Here is a 21,714-nt window from a genome sequence, read left to right on the forward strand (position 1 = left end):
TTTCCACCTCTAACAAGCTCCCAGGTAATGCTATTGCTGCTGGTCTACAGACCACACTTTGAGTCGCAAAGGACAAGAGGCAGCTGTGGAGACTACCCACGATGGAGGGTGCACATCCAGTTTCAGGGAAATGTGTGCACAAAGTTACAGAATCCATTAAAGTGGACATAGCCACCATTTTGTTATGGTTGTGAGGCAGTTGTTTCTCGATGGATTTACGGCTTCCAGTAGCCTGGCGTGGTTGTTAAGCGCTTGGGTTCTGAAACTTGACCTCCTGAGCTTTACCTCTTAGTAGGTCTGTGATCTTGGGTAAATCTTTTAACTTCCCTGCGTCTCAGTTTCCTCATCTCTAGAATGGAAATAAGACTATTGTGAGGATGGGCTGAGTCAATAGATATAAAGTCCTTAGCATGTATCGGCATAGTAAGTGCTCAGTAAATGTTGCTACCCTTGTTGATAATCCGCCCTTCTATAACAGCTGACGTAGACACACACAGGCTTAGTCTCCTGGTACACAGTCAAAAATGTAACCCCCATCTCCCTCCCACCAAAAGGCCTATATCTTCTTTTTCAAATTGCTTCTACCCTCCTGCCCACTCTCACTCCCCCTCCCCTGGCCCTTGGCCCCAGTGTGGTCTGGATGGGCCCCACAGGGGCAGGGACAGGGACAGGACGTGGGGCTGTATCTGACAGGAACCTGAGGGGCTGGCCCGGGAGGGGATTGGGGCCCGGCTTCCTGAGAGGAGGATGGGCTAAGGCAGGCACACAGTGCCGGAGAAGATGCCCTCCTGGGCCCTCCTGGTGGTCACCTCCTGCCTCCTCCTGGCCCCCCAAAACCTGGCACAAGTCAGCAGCCAAGGTGAGGTGTATGGAGGGTGGAGATCACCTATACCCAGGAAGAGGGAGCCCTGGGAGGGGCGCAAGGTAGGAGGCTCCCACTAGTCCCCTACTCTTGCCCATAAACATGCCTGGGAGGACTCAGAGCCCAACTCAGCAGCTGTTCCTCAGGTACCTCCTTGCTGGCCTCGGATTCAGAGCCCCTGAAATGTTTCTCTCGAACCTTTGAGGACCTCACTTGCTTCTGGGATGAGGAAGAAGCAGCGCCCAATGGAACATACCAGCTGCTGTATGCTTATCCAGGGTATGTGCTGGGCTATGCCACACTCCCCTGTATCTGTCCTGTACTTACTCAGCCGAGCCCACCCCCCACCCCCCAAAAGCTTCCCTGCCTTTGGCCCTGTCAGGGGACTATTCTAATTACATGCCCTCAGTAGCTACTTAATGAACATATGTGCTTTGGATATCACCAGTTCCGGCCCCTGCATAACCCCCAACCCCACTTATCCCAGGCACTGAGGAGAAAAATGGCAGTGATGGAAATAGAAGTTGGGCTTAGGCCAGACTTGGGTCCTCAGAGCCTGTTGTGGTGGCCGTGTAGGTAGAAGAGACTCCTCCTGCTCCCACAGGGAGAAACCCCGTGCCTGCCCCCTTAGTTTCGAGAAGATGCTGCCCTTTGGAACCCGATATGTGTGCCAGTTTCCAGCCCAGGATGAAGTTCGCCTGTTCTTTCCACTGCACCTGTGGGTGAAGAACATGTTTCTGAACCAGACTCTGACCCAGCGGGTGCTCTTTGTGGACAGTGTGGGTAAGGGCCATCCTCCTGTCACCCTGGCCCCTCGATTTGCTGCCTTCATCCAGCTCCTAGGATCAGACTGGTCTGTGCTCTCTTGAGGCCACATGGATGCCCTTCATTACCAATGCTAGAGGTACCTCAAGACCCCCTTATCATTCTTCCCAGACTTGGCATCCAAAACTTCATTCATCCAAGACTTTATTTCACACCAGAGACAACCTGTGCCCCACCCCACCCCCATCACTAACCTATGCATCTACTCATTCAACAGTTACAGACTACCTTCTATGTGCCAGGCACTGTGCTAGGTGACAAAGATACAGAAATGAAGGGATCCCTGCTCTTGAGGAGCACTGAGTCTAACAAACCTGAAAAGAGGCCACTGTTCTAATGAGGAAGGGAGAACAGGATAAGGAGTCTCCTTGCCCTGGCTTCCAAGAGAGCAATGGTCTGGGATCTCCTAGAACCCCGGGGCTGCCTGCAATCCAGCTTCCAGCTCCTCTCTCTACAGTCCGTGGGTTGAACCATAGACTGTGGCACTCAGAGGGTTCTAATGTCTCCTGTCTTGTCCTGTCAGGCCTGCCAGCTCCCCCAAATATCATTAAGGCTGTGGGCGGGAGCCAACCAGGGGAACTTCAGATCAGCTGGGAGACCCCAGCTCCTGAAATCAGTGATTTCCTGAGGCACGAACTCCGCTATGGCCCCAAGGACCCCAGGAATTCCACTGCTCTCACAGTCGTGCAGCTGCTGCCCACAGAAACCTGTTGTCCGGCCCTGCAGAGACTAAACCCAGCCCAGGCTCTGCACCAGCCTCCGTGTGCTCAGCCCGCGATGCCCCAACAGGATGGACCGGAGCAGACCTCCCCAACTAGAGAAGTATCCTGGCCTTCTTCTGCCCTACCTCCTATCTCCTACCCCTAATTTTGCCCCACGAAAGGACAGGCTGTACTTTGGGGATTCCAGATTGGGTTGGTCCATGGGAAGTTAGTATGGGCATGGGTCCATGTCTATTTAGGAATCTCCCACTTTGGGTCATTCACACCAACAAAATTGAGCATTTCAGGCCTTTGAGGTAATGGGGATTTCCCTAAAAAGCTCTGAACACGACCTGAAACCCACCGACCCGGCCCCTAGTCTGTGTGCGTATCTATCCGGTGAGGAACTGGGCATCTCTCCACAGGTATGCTGTGGGGCTTCAAATATAAGAGATGGAGGCTGTCTGGGTTGGGAGGCAGACCTAACTTCTGAGGCTGGGATTCTTCTCCCAAGGCTTCATCTCTGACAGTGATGAGTGGAAGCTGCCTCATCTCAGGGCTCCAGCCTGGTAAATCCTATGAGCTGCAGCTGCGCAGCCAACCCGACGGGGTCTCCCTCCAAGGCTCCTGGGGATCCTGGTCCGTCCCTGCAACTGTGGACCTGCCTGGAGATGCAGGTGAGTCAACAAAAGAATGGGAAGATAGGGAGGAGATAGAAAAGATCTCTAGAGAGACCTGGACTGGATATGGAAGCTCTGAGAACCATGGTCCTTCCTGATGACCTCAAACTTGCCACTGGACAGTTAACTGTGTTCAGGGAGAGAACAAAGAATGAAAGTAAATATTCCAGGTTATGTGTGAAGATGATCTGGATGTCCTATAGAGTGGGGATGTGTTGGCCCTGATGGGATTTCCTTCTGTTAACGTAGTGGAAATTGGACTACAGTGCTTTACCTTGAACCTGAAGAATGTTACCTGTCAGTGGCAGCAACAGGATCATGCCAGCTCCCAAGGCTTCTTCTACCACAGCAGGGCACGGTGCTGTCCCGGAAACAGGTAAGAGCTGAACTGCTGGTTGAGTCTGATGTCATGAGAGAGGGACAATCACACAGAAAGGGAGAGATTGTTCGAGGTCCTCTTCACTCCCCTTCCTTGTCCCAAGACCAAATGGCCTCCATGCACTAATCCTCGGGTAGGTATTTGACCTTCTCAATTTCTCTCCATCCCCATTGAAATGCCTTGGTGTCATCCAGATTTAATCATGTCACCCGGACCACTGCAACTGCCTATATTCTCATTCACCTGCAATTTATCCCCCATGCTGCTGACAGAGTGACCTTTGTTAAACTCAAACTTTGAATGGCCTCTACTCAAATAGGTACTGCAGCCCTCCATTATCTATCAAATCCAATCAAAACCACACCTTCAAGAATTACCACCAAGCACCTCACTGATCTATCGCTCTTTCCATATCCAATCTAAAACCATGTCTTATTGATTTTACCTATTAAATATCTCTAGAATCTGTCTACTTTACATCACTGCCAGTCTCCTAGCTCAGTTGGGCAACCAAGAAGACTTATTAACTGGGCACCTCTTGAATCCTCCAAATCATTCTCCACATAGGAGCTGGAGTGATTTTTTTTTTTTAAAGAGAGAGCTCGCACAATTGAGCGGGGGCGGGGGGGGTGGTTTGCAGTGGGAGAGAGAGAATCTTAAACAGGCTCCTGAGCTGAAATCAAGAGTTGGTCAGACACTCAAGTGACTGAGCCATCCAGGTGCCCCTGGGGTGATCTTTTAAAGTGCAAAAATGAGGGGCGCCTGGGTGGCTTAGTCGGTTAAGCGTCCGACTTTCGCTTAGGTCATGATCTCACGGTTCGTGGGTTCGAGCCCCGCGTCGGGCTCTGTGCTGACTGCCAGCTCAGAGCCTGGAGCCTGTTTCAGTCTGTGACTCCCTCTCTCTCTGACCCTCCCCTGCTCACGCTCTCTCTCTCTCTAGAAATAAATAAAAAAAAACCTTAAAAAAAAAAAAATAAAGTGCAAAAATGAATATAACACTCTTGGCTTAAAAGTCTTCAATAGCTTCCCACTGATCGTGGGATAAAAAGAAAGAAAGAAACAAAAAGAACCCTATTGTGACCTTATAAATTACTGAAAGACTTAGCCCCTACCTATGCCTTCAGCTTCATCTTACACTCTTCTGTCTTTTCCTCTCTCTGACTCTTTGGTCCCCTTCTATCTGCCATATTCTCTCCTGCCTCTGGGTCTTTGCACATGCTGTCTACCCAGCCCTCCTGTCTTAACTTCTACTTATCCTTCAGTTCTCAACTCAAATGTCACCTCCTCAGGGAACCCTCCCCTGATCTTCCCCATTAGGTCCAACAGCACTATTATACATGCTTATTCTACCATATATCTCTCCTTCTTAAGTATTTTTCATAGTTATAATTTTACATTTATACTTTATGGGGTTATTTGACTGATAATATCACTCTCAGAACTCCAGTTGAGAACGGCTGATCTTGACTATACATGATGCCTAAGGCAAAGCCAATGTCTGCTTTTACTCACTAATGTATTCTCACTTACCACAGTGCTTGCTTGGGATTCTCTCTCTCTGCCCCTCCCCGGCTCATGCTGTGTGCGTGTCTCTTTCTCAAAAATAAATAATCATTAAAACAACTTTTAAAAATATGTCTTGGAGCCCATTACAAAAAGATGCAACTCATTCTTTTAAATAAGTGCACAGCTTCCCAAAGTCTAGCTGTGCCATGAATGGATTAAAGGGAAGCAAAACTGAAGTCATCATTTCTTCTACCAAAACCTGCTCCACCTTCAATTGTCCTCCATCCTACATCAACTTGGTTTTTCAGGCCTGAAACATGGAACTCACCCTGGACTTCTGCCATTTCCCCACCCTCCAGATCCAATCAGAAATGGTCTTATCATTTCTGCCTCTTCAATATCCTCTGAATCCATCTATTTTTGTCCACCCCCATTGCCACAACCCTATTCCAGGTCCTCATCACCTCATACATGGAATTTTTATGGAAGCCATAAAAGTGTCCTAATGGATTTCCCTGCTTCTAGTCTGTCCTCGTGAATAGTTTCCTACAACCTGCAGTTACAGTGATCTTCCCAAAGTGCAATGCTAACTATGACAATTTTTGATTTAAAAGTCTTAAATGTCTCCATAATCATTATAAGATTAAGTTCAAGCTCCTTAGAAAGGTTATAAGGCCCTCCATGACCTTAGTCTGCCCTCTCCTATTTACCACTCACCACCAGGCCCTCTAAGCTCAGAGTATTTTGCACACTTCGAATTTCCCCCAAAGCACTAGATCTCTTATTTGTGCACAAGTATGTGACTGGTATGCCTCTTTGTCCCCTCTGCCTATCCTATTTATAGTCCAAGATGCAGTCTAAGCACTGCCTTGCTCAGGAAGTATTCTCTGACGGTCCCAGTCTTGGTTAGATTATCCTCTTTGATACCCCCCCAAACGAGCCAGGGTACACCACAGAAAAATATCATCTGTTTTTCTGCCTCTTCCACTGGAGTGAAAGCTCCTTGATTATTCCTCTATGTATTCATAGTACCTAGCACAGCACCTGGCACATAGTATCAATTATTTGTTGAATAAAGAAGTAAACATATGAATATATTAATAGGGGTGCCTGGGTGGCTCAGTCAGTTAAATGTCCAACTTCGGCTCAGGTCATGATCTCATGATTCGTGGTCTGAGCCCCACATCAGGCTCTGTGCTGAGAGCTCAGAGCCTGGAGCCTACTTCAGATTCTGTGTCTCCCTCTCTCTCTTTCTGCCCGTCCCCCACTCATGCTGTCTTTCAAGAATGAATAAACGTTTAAAAAAATTTTAACATATAAATATATTAATAAATAATTGTAGTAATAGCTAGCCATTTAGGCATTACAATCAGGAAGAGACGTGCTTCACTTGTGCAATAAACAATTATTGAGAGTGACTATGTGGCAGGTATTGGAATAGAGTGACAAATGAAACAGCAAAGTTTCCACATTATTGGGGCTGACATTTTAGTCAGGGGGAAAGGAAGGGGTGACAAAGAAGTAAAGAAATCAAGAAACAAGGTTATATGATAGAGACTAAGTGGGAGGGATGGGGGTGGATGCTAATCTAGACTCTGTGGTCTAGAGAAGCCTCGCCAAGGAGGTGACAGGTGAGCTGAGACCTAAGTGGCAAAAAAGAATGAGTCACATGAAGATCTAGAGTCAGAGCAACCCAGGGCAAGGTGAAGTGCAAAGGCAGTACATGTGGCATATTTATAGCACAGAAAGAAGGCCCATGTGGATGAAGGGTGGCAAACAGGTGTAAGAATTACAGGAGAGTAGCCAGGTAGAGAAGAATTAAATCACATAGAGTCCTGTGGGCCCTGGTATGGAGTCTGGATTTCTCAAGGTGGGACAGAGAGCCATGAAGGATTTTAAGCAGAAGAGTGATATGATGTGATTTTAATTTTAAAAACATATGTTTCTCTGTGATATTATAAAGAAGCACACATAGAAGCAGAGTCACCAGTTAGAAGTTTGCCTTAATCCAGGCAAGAGAGAGGTAGTTCATCGCATGTGGAAGTGTTAAAGATTTCAATAAATGGACAGATTTGTGATATATTCTGGTCATTATCAGATCAACATTTGGGAAGCAAATTCTGGTAACTATGTGGAAAACAAACTGAAAGGAGTGGAAAATGAAGGCAGAAAAGCCAGTTGGGAGGCTGTTGTAATCATCTAATGGTCAAATAATATATAGAGGTGACTAACAGGGCTGCTGTAGAACAGATTAAAAACATAAGTATGTTTCCACCAGAAAGAAGGCTCTTTGAAACAGTCCAGTGAAGTAGGTATTATTAACCCATTTTATCAATGAGGAAATGGAAGCAGAGGTCAATCAAATAATTTTCCAGAGTTGTATACCAGTAAGCAAGGCAGGAACTCTATAGCTCAGGCTATTTTCATGTATCATCTAGCTCTTTCCCTAAGAGGAAGAGGATGGACACCAAAGTAAACTTCAGAAAACAAAACACCATGGCAGGAAGACAGAGAGAAAGGCCTGGAAGCCGAGGGAGGAGTTAGATTATGGTCCCTACAGGCCGTATCCCCTGTGGGATGAGAATAATCAGGATTAGTCTCTGGGGCAGGCCTGATTCAATGACTCTGTGGGGATGATTCTTAGGGACCCCATCTGGGAGAAGTGTGAAGAGGAGAAAGCTCCGGGATTAAAACCCTCCCAGTTCTCTCGCTGCCATTTCAAGTCACGAAACGACAGTGTTATTCACATCCTTGTGGAGGTGACCACAGCGCAGGGTGCTGTTCACAGCTACCTGGGCTCCCCTTTCTGGATCCGCCAGGCTGGTAAGAACTTTTTCCCTTCCCCTCCCATGTATCCCCTGCCCCTACGACTCCTGACCCCTTGCCCAGGATGACTTCTGGTTACTTCTGACCGGTGGCCCTGGTGGCATGAGATCTCATGCACAGAAGGGCTTAGCCAGTCCCTGCCGGCATCCCTGTAGTGCTCATCCCCACTCCAAACTTGTACTGGAGGGAGGTCTCCAGCGGGCAGCTGGAATTGCAGTGGAAACACCCATCATCCTGGGGTGCCCAAGAGACCTGCTATCAGCTCCGGTACACAGGAGAAGGCCATCAAGACTGGAAGGTACGATCGAGGGAAAAATGCCCACAGACCTCACTACACATGGTATTCCTGAGTTTCATCGGGTCTGTTATCAGGACTGAAGGTGTCTATGTATCTGTGTCTGGGTTTGTAGATCTATGTTTATCTGATGCAACTCGTATCTTAGTCTCTCTTTGACATTTGATACTGTTGACCACGGCCATTTAAATTTTTCTCTTCCCTTTGCCTTTGGGATATCAGTTCTCCTGATTCTCAAACTATTTCTCTGGCTGAACCATCTCATTCTTTCCTACTTTCATTCTCATTAACCACATGTATATACAACTTCTCACCAGATAGCTCTACATAAAAGACCCTTGGGGCATTTCAGAGCCGATATACCCAAAACTAAACTGACCTTCCTCCCCAAGCTTATTTTGCCTTTTCATTGAGGTATAAGTTACATTCATTAAAGTACACAGATCTTACATATACAATTGATTAACTTGTACATGTGAACGCCTATGTAACCATTACCCAGATCAAGATAATAGGTTATTTCCAGCATCCCAGAAGCATCTCAGGCCCCTTACAGTCACACACACCCAAGGTAACTACCATTTTGACACCACTACTATTTTGACTGTTTTTTGAACAAAATGGAACCATACAGTATTTCGTTCTCAAACTTACTTCTTTGTTCTCTATCTGACAACGGTACTACCACTTACCCAGTTATCCAAGCCTGGAATCAGCCTGGACTCTTCTTCCTTTTCCCTTGTCCCCTTCCCTCCATTTATCAACAAGTAAGTTGAGTTTATTGTACCGACAGTCCTCACATCGCCACTCCCACTGCCTTCCCCTCATCTTTGACAAACCCAGCTTGGCCCTCCATGCTCTCAGACACGGAACTAGGCTGTAATCCCCAACCAAGCAACCCAGGCAGCATGGCATGCTTCTTCATGTTCCCATCGTGCCCTACTCATAGCATCATTATAGCACTGATTGCATGCCTTCCTCATTAGACTTGTGAGAAACCATGTTTCATTTATCCTTTTCCCAGTGCCCAACCCAGTGCTTGTTGTATCGCCAGCAGTTCCTAAGTGTTGGCCACCTGATTGCTAGTCTCCCTGCCCGTCCACACGACGCTTGTTTCCTCTGCTTGCAATCTGTCCTTGTACCCCCAGCACCTAGCATCCGCTACTGGATGCATGTTACTCGTGAACAGTCCATGTGGCCCTGAGTATCTGAATGTGCCCGGGGTTTCCATCGCCCGACCTGCACCCTGGTGAGCACCTCTGGCGGGACGTCCACGTGTCCTGGTCAGTGTGTGTATGTTTTCCTGTCAGGATGAGTAGTTGGTTCTCCGTGCAGATGAGGTCTGTGTGCTAGCCTGTGTGCCGGGGTGCGGTTCTCGAAGGCCAGGCGTGCGTCGTGCGTCGTGCCTCGGGAGGGCGAGACCGCTGTCAGAGAGGGGCTCTCCAGCCGGATGCGTGTTTTCTGCCAGGGAGGTTCGTTGAGGGGAAGAGGGGTAGGGGCGGATCCCCGAAGATTCAAAGCTGTAGGATTCTGGCCAAAAGGATGCCAGGCTCTCGAGGCTGCGACGCCGGCGCACCGCCCCCCGGAGCCTGCCCACCGGCTTGTCCCCCTCTGCGCAGGTGCTGGAGCCGCCTCTCGGCGCCCAGGGAGAGACCTTGGAGCTGCGCCCGCGCTCCCGCTACCGCTTACAGCTGCGCGCCAGGCTCCACGGCCCCACCTACCAAGGGCCCTGGAGCGCCTGGTCAGACCCAGTGCGGGTAGAAACCGCCTCCGAGACTGGTGAGGGCCCGGCCTGGGCAAGCGCTCTGCGTCTGCGCGAGTTGGGGGGTTCGGGGTGGGCCCGCGCAGCGCGGGGCGGGCCTGAGGGGCGGGCCCAGGGCGGGGCCTGGCGGGGCCTGGCTGGCCCTGGGTTCCATCCAGGGGNCTGGATCTCCTTGGTGACCGCTCTGCTCGTGGTGCTGGGCCTCAGCACCCTCCTGGGCCTGCTGCTGCTGAGGTGGCAGTTTCCTGCGCACTACAGGTACGGCCCCGGTCACGCAGGAGACGGGACCGTGGTCCGGGTGGGGCCAGAGGCCTCTAAACAAGCATCCCAGGGTTTCTCAATGCCACCCGCCCTCCCGAGGACCGCAGGGCCACACCTGTGGCTTCAGCCACTTCCTGCACGTCTCCCCTGGGAGTCACACCGCCTGCTCACACTCTGAGATGCCCGCTATCCTGGACACCTCAAACAACCCCACCTCCTGGCTCCTCATCTCAGTAACAAGGCTACTGTCCACCCATCACCCAGACCAGAACACTGGACGCCTCCCTCCCCTCTATCCAGTCTGGCCTGGTCTGGTCATTCCACCTCCTAAGCCTCACTCAAACAGTGGCCCCCCTTTTCTAGCCCTACTGTAGACACCAACTAGCTCACTGAAACAGAGCCTCTTTCCCCTCCAATCTAGCCTCACATAGCCACCCAAAGAGTCTGCCATTCCCCTCCTTAAGTCTCATGACTAGCGCACCAGGATAGAGTCCAGACTCTGGAATGACAAGCAAGGCTCTGTAAAATCTGGCCCTGGCCAGAATTTGCAACCCCCACCCCCACCCTGTGCATTCAGCCTTGCCAAACTGTTGGGGATTCCCTCCACCAATCAAGTGGTTTTACTTCTTGGTACCTTTGCATATGATATCCCCTCTGCCAGGAATATCCTCCCTGGATGACTAATCCCCTTTTTATCTTTAAATAACTTTCTCCACCAACTCCTAGAAAACTTTCCTAACCCTCCCCTCTTGGCTACTCTCTTTGTGCCTCAGTACAGACTTCTTTCACAGTACCAGTAGCATTTTACAATATTTCTTTCTTTATATGTCTTCCCTCTACCTTACATGGTCATCTTTAAATCCTCAGCACAGTGCCTGCCAAATAGCACATCCTTAAATAAATGTTATTAATGACTTGTTTATGTGGAAAGACTAAAGCTGAAAAGAAATGTCATTGGAAGTTATAAACATGAGGATAGAAAAAAAAAACAAACAAAAACATGAGGATAGCATCCGTACACCTCAGTCCTTTCATTGGTAACATCTCTTGGTTCTTGAAGACCTAGCTCAGAAGGCAAGTCCTCCAAGCAGCCTCTTTTGGTGACCCTAGGCTAGGTGAGATGTCCCTCCTCTGTGCTCCCATCTCTCCTTGAACATGTCTTTCTTTGAATTTTTAATCCACTCATATGTATGAGCAGACCAGATTATAGCCTCTCTGCAGGTGGTCAGATCCAACAAAAAAGTTGGGGGGAGGTGCTGCTGCTGACCCAGGCATACTTAGTTCCTTGTCGCCAGTTTGCCAGATAAATCAGTCCTCCCCTGGAGAGATACAAGTGAGGTTGCAAAAGAAGCCTGAAATCTTGTTCAGCTGAAGTCTTTCCATGCAGAAATATGAGCCTAAAGAATTGGAGGTTCCCCCAACATACCTTAATCTGTAGTCTTCCCAGAGAGACCACCTTCCCCAGTAACTCAGTAATAAACCCCTCTGGTTCTCTTCATTCGCCCATTCAACTAATTTCTTGTGTGCCTACTATGGGCCAGACAGTTTTCTATACCCTGGACATACAGGACTGAGCAAATAGACACACTCTTTGTGCTCATGGAGTTTATATTTTAGTGGAATGAGACAGACCTCCCCCCAAATGGATAATAATATAATGCATATGCCATTAAGTGCTATAAAGAAAAATAAAGCAGAAATAGGGGCAGGGAAGGGAGGTGGTAGTATTTTAGACATGGCAGTCAGAGAAGGCCTCTCTGCCAGGATGACATTTGAGCAGAGACCCAAATGAAACGAGGGAACAAATCAAGAGGCAGAGAGAATGGTAAGTACAAAGACCCTGAAGCAGGGATGTTTGAGGAAACTCAAACCCTTTTTTTGAACCTCCCCACTACTGACTTCCCTTCCCTCCTTTTCATCTATGCTCCTCTACCTTCCTTTATTGCCTTGACTGTATTCTTACCTCTCCAAGCCTTATTCCCTGATCTCAGCCTCACCCCCACCACAGTCGTCTCCTCCTCCCTCCTAATTCACTCCTGTAATTCAGTCTCCTTCTCTTCCTTCTCCCCAAGGAGCCTGAAGCATGCCCTGTGGCCCTCACTTCCAGATCTGCATCGGGTCCTAGGCCAGTACCTTAGGGATACTGCAGCACTGAGTCCAGTGAGTGCCTTCCCCCCCCCCGCCCCCCCGCCAAACCCTGCCTGGAGCTGGACCCTTGCCCCATTGTACACTCTTCCAAGGCCCTTGCCCACCAGCATACCATCCCTAAGCTCTGCCCACAGCCTACGCCTCCTTCCTGCGCAATCCAGGTCCTCCCCCCACGGGTCCTGCTCTGATCCGGACTCCTTCCCCCCCATCTCTCCCAGCCCAAGGCTGCAGCCTCAGATGCCTATGAGGAAGTGGAACCCAGCCCCCTTGAAATTCTACCCAAGTCCTCAGAGAAGACTCCTGTGGCCCTATGTTCCCCCCAGGCCCAGATGGACTACCGAAGATTGCCCCCTTCTTGCCTGGGGACCATGCCTCTGTCCGTGTGCCCACCCATGGCTGAGATGGGGTCTTATTGTACCACTCACATTGCCAACCATTCCTATTTACCTCTAAGCTGCTGGCAGGCCCCTCTCTCCCAGTACCCTGGACAGATCCAAACCCACCAGACCTCTTTTCCCATCCTCCCTACCCACCCCAGCCTCACCATACAAACCTCTCAGATCTCACGTCCATCCCCCCCTGTCGGTCCTCACAGTTGGGCTCCACGACACTGACCACTGATGATGACCGTTTGGTACTGCTGCTGACATAAAGCCAGGACCCTTGCTCCTCACAACAGGCTCATTTGACTAAGCTGCTCTAACTTTCACCTACTTTCTCTCTCCTCCCTAATGCTTGACTCCTTGAAAAGACATCACATCCCCACTTCCCATTTGCTCTTCAGACTACTTTAGTTAGTTCCCTTACTTTGCGAAGGAAACTACCCAGGCAGAGTTCACTTCAAATCATGAAATTGTAAGATCCAATAGGATCTTATCAATCCTCAATTTATTTGATCTCTCTGTGGCATCTGTCATGGTGGCCACTCATCTCCCCTTTAAATTCTCTCCTACCTTGGCTTCCACAATATTGCCATCTCTCCTGGCTCTGAATATAGGAGTAGTTAAAAGCATAAACTCTGGAGTCACAGCTGGGTTCAATTCCTCTTACCTACTTGCTAGCTGTGTGACCTTGGGCATGTAACTTAAAGTCTGTAAGCCTTGATTTATCTCGTTTATTAAAATAGGAATGGTGACAGAACCTCACCGACTTGTGAAGAGAATTAAGTGAGATCATCTAAATAGGGCACAGTGCCTAGGACATAGTGTTGAATATACCTGACCTATTGTAATTATTCCTTCTTATTCTCTTATCCTGGCATGTCTTCCACCCCTTAATTATTGTAGTTCCTCAAGAATCCGTTGACTTTCCTATAAGCTCATCATTCATTCCAAAGTTCTTATCTCTAGCCCTGACTTCTGCTATAGTACCTGTGATGCTTTATGCAAGTAAGTGTTTACATGTTTGTCTCCCACTACGAGATTGTGAGCTCCTTGAGGGCAAGGGATGTGATTTATTTGTCTTTTCCCCCCAGCACCTAGAGCAGTGCTTGGTGCATGGTAGTAGGCCTTCAATAAAGGTTTTCTAAATGAAGGACATCTTTCTGGACAATGCCACCTTAACCTCATGCCAAGCTCCCTCATTCTCTAAGCCATTCATTTTCAGCAGTAAATGTGCTTAGGCCATTCTGTTTATAGATTCCCCTGACTCATTCAAATTCACAAATAAATGGTATTCTTTGCTGGCTCCAATCATACCCACTGTATTAGTCAGGGTCCTGGCAGAAAGACATGGCACACTTAAACTGGGCATCTTGATGAGAGTTTAATAATGGCCATATTTATAAAGATAAGGCAGGATTTAATGGAAAACCATCAAGGACTAGGGCAGTGCCCAAGCGCTAGCATTAGCTGGGAGCTGGTACCACCCCTAGGTATCAAGGGGTATGGGGGGGAGGGGAGTGTAGTTACTAGATCGCAAGAGAATAGCTCTAAGAGAGGGCTTACTGACAGGAGTGGTGACCTTTGGTAGAAAGATACAACCAAGCTGTGGGGACACGGCAGGGAGGGAGCGGGGAATAAATAGCTCATGCTCACTCTCCCCCCACCCTTTGTTCTCCTCTGTATTAGTTTGCTAGCAATGGTGTAACAAAGTACCACAAAGTTGGTGGCATAAACAACAGAAATGTATTGTCTCACAGTTCTGGAGGCTTAGAAGTTCAGGGTGTCATCAGAGTTAGTTCCTTCCAAGAGCTGTGGGGAACAATCTGTTCCAGGCCTGTCCTCTAGCTTCTAGTGGTTTCCCGGCAATCCTGGTGTTCCTTGGCTTGTAGAAGCATCACCCCCATCTCTGCCTTTCTCTTCATATGGCATTTTCCTTGTGTGTTTCTGTGTCTAAGCTTCCCCATTTTATAAGGACACCAGTTTCACTGGATTAGGGCCCACTGAAATGACTTCATCTTAACTAATTATATCTGCAATGAGCCTATTTCCAAATAAGGTTCCACTCTGGAGTATTGGGGCTTAGGAATTCAACATGTGAATGGGGGGCAGGGACACAATTTAATCCATAGTATCCTCCCATTTGAGGAACTCAAACAGAAACCAAAGCCCAAGGTAATCCATTGATGTAGGCCATATAAATCAGCCTCACGGGGCACAAGGCATGGTAGAAAAGGCCAAAGAGTGGGTCTGAATGAGACAAATGGATGACATCCAGTATACCTGTTTTCCATAATTCCTTCCACTAGCCATGGTCAAGGCTCCAACTCTATTCTTAAAGACTTAAGACTAGGATTGAGAGTCAAACCACTAAACTGCTCACCTTTACACCACTGTCCTAACCAATTTGACTTCCTAGGGTCCACCTCCTCCATCTCTACTGAGCTGTTGCTACAGCCTTCCAACTAATATCTCTGCCTCCAGTATCTCTCCTTAAACCCACCCTAAATCTGTATGTTACCTACAGATTGATCTTCCTATTCATCCCACTCCATGCCTCTAAATCTTTGGCTTCACTCTTCAGAACCTGATCTTTTCCTCTTCTAGTGTTTCCCCACATTAGGATTAAAAGTGTTAACACAATGTCAAGCACATAGTAAATACTCAGCGTTTATTGAGTGATTTTTATTATCCCTACTGGGCTCTTCTATCCCCTAGATGTCACCAAATCGTATTCCTTCCGTGCCCTTTGCTTTCCTAGATTCAAGTCTTACAGGTGGGAGTTCCGTCATCTAATCAGCAACTTAGCCTTTAATTAGCCTTCTCTAAAGCCTTGTTCTCCTTCCCTCCAGCCTAAGACTAGTCCAGTATCCCAGCACTAGCAATAGCTGAGAGTGTTACCACCACTAGATATCAAGGGGTGACAGGGGAGTATGGTTACTCGATTGCAAGAGAGTGGCCCTAAGAGAGGGTTACCTGACAGGAATGGTGACCTTTGGTAGACTGGAGAGCCTTCTTTCTTTCTTTCCTAGACTGGAAAGCTCCCTGTGTTATCTATCCCACTTCTTCCTGGGTAAGGTAACCCAGGCACCTTGTTCTATCAGCTGGCCCTTGCCTGGCCTCTTTTGCCTTCACCTTCAAACATGCATAGGCTTCTTGGTACTGGTTCCCTCGAGTTCCCATGCTCTGCCCCTTCCTCAATCCCAATCTTCTCACATAAGTATCCCATGTTTGCTGCCTCTACACTCTCCCCACCCCCACCCTTATTTCTGTGGCCCCTTCCTCAAGCATGCATTCTTCTCATCCAGTTCTCTTCCAAGTCACTGATGACTTATTTGTCAGTGGCCAAATCTGACCTTTTCTGTCACCATTCTTCTTGACCATTTTGCATATACTCAATTCCTCCCCCTTCAAGGCCCATGTCAGTATAATCTCCACTGGCTCTTTCATTCCTTTATTTTAAAATGTATGAATTCCCTGAGGTTGTCCCCTTCATTTACCCTAATTTTTCTCTGTAGTTACCCTTACTCCAGAACTTGCTGGCTCTGTCCTACATTCAGATATGTTTTGTTTGGCCCTTCCCTACATAGAAATTCACTGATTCCACAATGCCTAGCAGATAAAGTCCAAACTCCTTAGCTTAACATTTGAGGCCCTGACCAGCCTGACTGTAGACAACCTTTTCTATGTTCTCTGGGCTTCAGGGACTCCCGGTTGCCAACCCCAAGTCGTAATTGGAAATTTAAAAAGTTGGAAAAAAAAAAAAAAAGAATGCTTCAAAATAAAAAATAAAAACAGTATTAAGTTTGGGCTAAGAGCCCTAGATTTTTCACTGTCATCATCAGAGTTGCTCTAAGGTAATGATTGAAAACATGATTTTTCTAGCCTTCTCTCTGGGACAGTATACAATTTGGTTAGGAGTGCAGGGGCTAGCCAGATAGTTTGGCTCTACTATTTATTTTTGGCTATATGTCTTTGGGCACATTTCTAAACTTTTTCTGACCCAGTTTCTTTCTCTATCAAAAGGGGACAGAATATCTGCCCTATGGGATTAAGGATTAAACTCAATAATGTGTGTAAACTGTTTAAACACAGTCGTTAGTAGATGGCCAATAAATGGTACCCATTATTATCTTTATTATTGCTGCTCACCTCTAAGCATATTCACACAATTCATTCAAGCCATTATTAAAGCATTGGATTGAATGAATGGGAGTCAGACCTCACTTCCCACAAACTGTGTGGTCTCAGGCAAATCCCTTCCCTGGACCTTGGTTTTTCCATCTGTAAAATATGGGTATGTTGTCAGAATGGGGAGGATGCACCACACACAGATTAGACTAGTGGATCTTCAAAATTTCTGACACCTCTAAAGCCCCATGGGTAGTAAAGCCACAATGTCTCTCAGTTCAATCTTCTCTCCAGACAGGCAGGTCTGAATCCTGATCTTTTTTCTTAGCCTTAAGGAATTCACCCGTTTTTCAGCCTCATTTTCCCTGTTTGTAAAACAACAACAGAACAGTTTTTAAAAACTAACACACGTGGGGCGTCTGGGTGGCTCAGTCGGTTGAGCGTCTGGCTCAGGTCAAGATCCCAGGGTCTAAGGACAGAGCCCCGCATCCGCCTCCCCTCAGAGAATCCTAAACAGGCTTTNCACACACACACACACACACACACGTTACGTCCTTCCTAGCAGTGCTCCTACAAGGCACCAAGCTAACTAGATCTGGCCTTTCTACTCCTGAGCTTCTCACCTCCTTCCCCCACCCCTGCCCACCTGCCTCCTTTCCCGTCTCAGAAGGGCTCGAGTGCTTTACGTCACCCCACCGTGTTCTTCACTTATGCATCATAAATACAATCCACATGCAGGCTTTAANTCTCTCCTTTCGGCACCAGTTCTCTGGAGACCCGCCTGAACTCTCTCACCCTTCAAATCACGCTCCATGACTGGATTCTCGTGAGATCTGTGACTTGCACCGGAAGACCCGCCTTCTGTGCCGTGAAAGACCAATGGGTGAAGGCGACGGTTGCGACGGTTGGGTTTTGAAGGAGCCAATGAGTGCTCAGAGCGGAGAGTTTAAGGAGCAGAGGCCAGCACCGCAGAGGCCGGTCTGGGATCGGAACCTAGTCGGAGCTGAAGGTAAGGGGCGGCTGGGTCGAGCTGGGGTGGCTCTGCAGCCCGGGCCGTGAGACCCTGACGGGCTGGGGCCGGGTTGGTCCTGAGTGTGTAGCTGGCGGTCCCAGGCAGAGCACGGTGGCCTCTTCCTCAGGGCTCGGCCGGCACCCACTCCAAGGACCCCTCCCCCTGCGGACGCTCCCATGGCGCAGTTCGTGTTCGAGAGTGACCTGCACTCGTTGCTGCAGCTGGATGCACCCATCCCCAATGCACCCCCTGCGCGCTGGCAGCGCAAAGCTAAGGAAGCTGCGGGACCGGCCCCCTCACCCATGCGGGCCGCCAACCGATCCCACAGCGCGGGCAGGACCCCAAGCCGAACTCCCGGTCAGTGAGTGCGGCGGGACGCGGGGAGGAAGAGTGGAAGGCTGAGGGCGGCCTTCAGGCCTCCTCCCCCAGGAACCTGCTCAGACTCCGGCTTCCCTCCCCCCGCCCCAGGCAAATCTAGCTCCAAGGCACAGACCACTCCCAGCAAACCTGGTGGTGACCGCTATATCCCCCATCGCAGCGCTTCCCAGATGGAAGTGGCCAGTTTCCTCCTGAGCAAGGAGAACCAGCCTGAAAGTAGCCAGACGCCCACCAAGAAGGTATGTGGCCCAGAGTGGCTTAACAGACCCGTCTGTGTACTTTGGATCATGCCGTCCTGCCTCACCACCACCCTTTGTGCCAGGAACATCAGAAAGCCTGGGCTTTGAACCTGAATGGCTTTGATGTGGAGGAAGCCAAGATCCTTCGCCTCAGTGGAAAACCACAAAATGCCCCAGAGGGTAAGACCTGAAGTCCTGCGTTCTTGGAGGGAGGGCCCATTCCCAGAGCTGAGGAGAGATGCCTGGCTGCTCTTCCCACCTAAGATTGAGGGGAGGGGAGGTGCTTATCTGGCCTTCCTGGCTAGGAGCAGGGGGAGGAGGGTCAAGACCTACTCGGTTGCCACAGGTTACCAGAACAGACTGAAAGTGCTTTATAGCCAGAAGGCCACGCCTGGCTCCAGCCGGAAGACCTGCCGCTACATTCCTTCCCTGCCAGACCGAATCTTGGACGCCCCCGAAATCCGGAATGACTACTGTAAGTGTAGCTTTCTCTTTGCCCATTGGATGGAGGAAGAGGGCCTGGGTACCAGGCAGACAAGGAGGCTCATGCCCCTCCCTTCCCTGCTCTGGCAGACCTGAACCTCGTGGACTGGAGCTCTGCGAACGTACTGGCTGTGGCCTTGGACAACAGTGTGTACTTGTGGAGTGCTAGCTCTGGTGACATCTTGCAGCTGCTGCAAATGGAGCAGCCTGGGGACTATGTATCTTCTGTGGCCTGGATCAAAGAGGGCAATTACCTAGCCGTGGGCACCAGCAATGCCGAGGTGCAGGTGAGACTTGCCCTGCGCTGCACTTCTGTTGTGCCCAGACCCCGGGATGGAGGCTCCCCTCCAGCAGGAGGAAGATAATGGCAAGTTGCAATCTCTGATCCTAGCAGCCTTCTCTCTCCAGCTATGGGATGTGCAGCAGCAGAAGCGGCTTCGAAACATGACCAGTCATTCTGCCCGAGTGGGCTCCCTGTGCTGGAACAGCTATATCCTGTCCAGGTCAGTGGTTTTAGCTAGTCTGTTGTGAAATGAGTGTGTGGTTTTTGCCAGCTCTGCCCAGATGTACGCCTCCACAGGGAAGCAGCTCCGTCCTGCCGCCACACCACCCGCTTCCCTTCTTCCCTCCTGCAGTGGCTCACGCTCTGGCCATATCCACCACCATGATGTTCGGGTAGCAGATCACCATGTGGCCACACTGACTGGCCACAGCCAGGAGGTGTGTGGGCTGCGCTGGGCCCCAGATGGACGGCATTTGGCCAGTGGTGGCAACGATAACTTGGTCAACGTGTGGCCTAGTGCTCCTGGAGAGGGTGGCTGGGTTCCCCTGCAGACATTCACCCAGCATCAAGGCGCTGTCAAGGTGAGTGAGAATGGCGCTGGGTTGGGTCCTCTGCTTACCCCCACACAGAATCTGGGGACTATTACACGGAGATGGGACAGCAGGATTAGACAGGATTACCGTGTGACCCGTGTTTAGCTCCGGTATCTGCTGACCCCCTTTATCCTACCTAGGCTGTAGCTTGGTGTCCCTGGCAGTCCAACGTCCTGGCAACTGGAGGGGGTACCAGCGACCGACACATTCGCATCTGGAACGTCTGCTCTGGGGCCTGTCTGAGTGCTGTGGATGCTCAGTCCCAGGTAGTCTTTCACCTGTTCCAGCCCCTCCCTCCCAGAACTGTTCTCGCTCTGTGTGGTCTTCCGTGGGCAACCGTGTCCCTTCCAGTGGCTTCACCAACTCTGTACTCTGATTTCCAAAATTCTGACTCCGCTCTCCTTCATGATCTGCAGACTATACTTCTGGCTGTGGCTTAACTCTAACATCATGTCCTATAGGTGGCACCACCCTAATATGCCCTAAATTAAATTGGTCACTTCTTGTCTCCCTGAAACGTGTTTCTCCTCCTCTCATTGTTTGAGAGGGATAGAACGTACTCAGAAATCTGCGGTGCTTCCTAGAGTCTTTTATTCTCTTCACCTAGTCACCAAGACACATCATTTTTACCTCCAAATATCATTCACTTGTGTCCCTCCCCTCAGCCTCACTCTTCTTCCCCCTGGAGGTCCCCTGCACTGGCCTCTCAGCATTCTTTTCTTATCTCCCACAGTCTGTCCTCTGCACTGGGTCTGGGTGGTCCGTGTTCTAAAACCCTGCAACAGCTCCCTGTCCCCTACAACACCTAATCCATATCTGTTAGAATGATATTTGAAGCCCTTGCTGGTGGGTCTCCCACCCACTCCAGGTTCCTCTCCTTCCACCCTCCTCTCCCCCATGCAGCCTTCATTCTAGGCTTTGGCTCTAGAGCCGCAGTTCAGATTTTGGCTCTGTCACCTTCCAAAGTTGCATGTGATCTTAGGCAACTCGCTGAACTTCCTTCTGCTTGATTATCTGTAAAATGGATAACAATTTTAACTCTCAAAAAACTTTTGTAAGAACTGTGGTGATTCAAGTCTGAGTCTGTGGCACCTGGCAAGGTGCCTAACGCTCGAATGGACTTAGTCCTGATTTGAGTAGCATTGGTTCTGTTGTGCCCACATGCCATCCTCTCCCCACAGGTGTGCTCCATCCTCTGGTCTCCCCACTACAAGGAGCTCATCTCAGGCCACGGCTTTGCCCAGAACCAGTTGGTTATTTGGAAGTACCCAACTATGGCCAAGGTGGCTGAGCTTAAAGGTGGGTGCTAAGTGACAGGAGCCAGACACAAAAGGCTGCATATTGTATAATTGCTGAACTGTCCAGAAGAGGCAAATGCAAAGAAATAAAAACAGACTGGTGGTTGCTAAGGGCTATGGAGAGAAGGTGATGAAGACTTCCTTTATGGAGTGATAAAAGTGTTCTGGAATTATTGTTGTGATGGTTGCACAGCATACTACAAGCCAATTAATTTTATAGTATGTGAATTATTAATTATCTCAGAGGTGTTAAAAAAAAAAAAGCTAGGTGGCCCTCAGTATTGGAGGCTGTAGGTATGGCTCCATTCCTATGCTCTGCTCTTACTTTCTCCCTCCTCATGTCCCAGGTCACACTGCCCGGGTCCTAAGTCTGACCATGAGCCCAGATGGGGCCACGGTGGCATCAGCAGCCGCAGATGAGACCCTGAGGCTATGGCGCTGCTTTGAGTTGGACCCTGCACGGCGGCGGGAGCGGGAGAAGGCCAGTGCAGCCAAAAGCAGCCTCATCCACCAAGGCATCCGCTGAGGACCATGAACTCATCGCTTCAGTTTTTTGTTCGTTTGTTGTTGGTTTTTTTTTTTTATTTTTCTAATAAAGTCATATCTCCCTCTCTTCTCCTCGCATGACCTCTGTCCCAGCAGCCTTCCCAGAGCCACCCCCCCCCCCCCCCC

The 21,714-nt window shown here is 49.3% G+C and overlaps 2 protein-coding genes across 2 annotated transcripts; both read left to right on the forward strand.

The window, feature by feature from the left end:
- The first annotated feature begins 780 nt into the window (after positions 1-780).
- MPL (MPL proto-oncogene, thrombopoietin receptor) lies at positions 781-12,859 on the forward strand. Its single transcript, XM_077752180.1, has 12 exons — positions 781-859; positions 1,009-1,141; positions 1,467-1,645; positions 2,211-2,509; positions 2,903-3,065; positions 3,318-3,444; positions 7,598-7,776; positions 7,935-8,077; positions 9,694-9,853; positions 9,995-10,094; positions 12,170-12,257; positions 12,464-12,859. Exons 1-12 carry the CDS (start codon positions 781-783, stop codon positions 12,857-12,859), a joined length of 2,046 nt encoding a protein of 681 aa, XP_077608306.1.
- A 4,836-nt stretch (positions 12,860-17,695) lies between these two features.
- Positions 17,696-21,655, forward strand: CDC20 (cell division cycle 20). Its single transcript, XM_077752033.1, has 11 exons — positions 17,696-17,765; positions 17,896-18,125; positions 18,237-18,385; positions 18,469-18,565; positions 18,732-18,860; positions 18,959-19,155; positions 19,277-19,371; positions 19,504-19,732; positions 19,885-20,010; positions 20,926-21,043; positions 21,390-21,655. Exons 2-11 carry the CDS (start codon positions 17,945-17,947, stop codon positions 21,566-21,568), a joined length of 1,500 nt encoding a protein of 499 aa, XP_077608159.1. The 5' UTR covers positions 17,696-17,765; positions 17,896-17,944; the 3' UTR covers positions 21,569-21,655.
- Positions 21,656-21,714: the final 59 nt, after the last annotated feature.

This window comes from Crocuta crocuta, unplaced genomic scaffold (assembly GCF_008692635.1).
Source record: "Crocuta crocuta isolate KB4526 unplaced genomic scaffold, BGI_CrCroc_1.0 scaffold367, whole genome shotgun sequence".
Classification (NCBI taxonomy): domain Eukaryota; kingdom Metazoa; phylum Chordata; class Mammalia; order Carnivora; family Hyaenidae; genus Crocuta; species Crocuta crocuta.

Excerpts from the sequence above, each read along its gene's own strand:
- CDC20 (XM_077752033.1), top strand. The coding sequence starts at position 17,945 with ATGGCGCAGTTCGTGTTCGAGAGTGACCTGCACTCGTTGCTGCAGCTG. Across the intron at positions 19,156-19,276 it reads CCAGCAATGCCGAGGTGCAG|CTATGGGATGTGCAGCAGCA; the intron begins GTGAGACTTGCC and ends TTCTCTCTCCAG. Across the intron at positions 19,733-19,884 it reads AGCATCAAGGCGCTGTCAAG|GCTGTAGCTTGGTGTCCCTG; the intron begins GTGAGTGAGAAT and ends TATCCTACCTAG.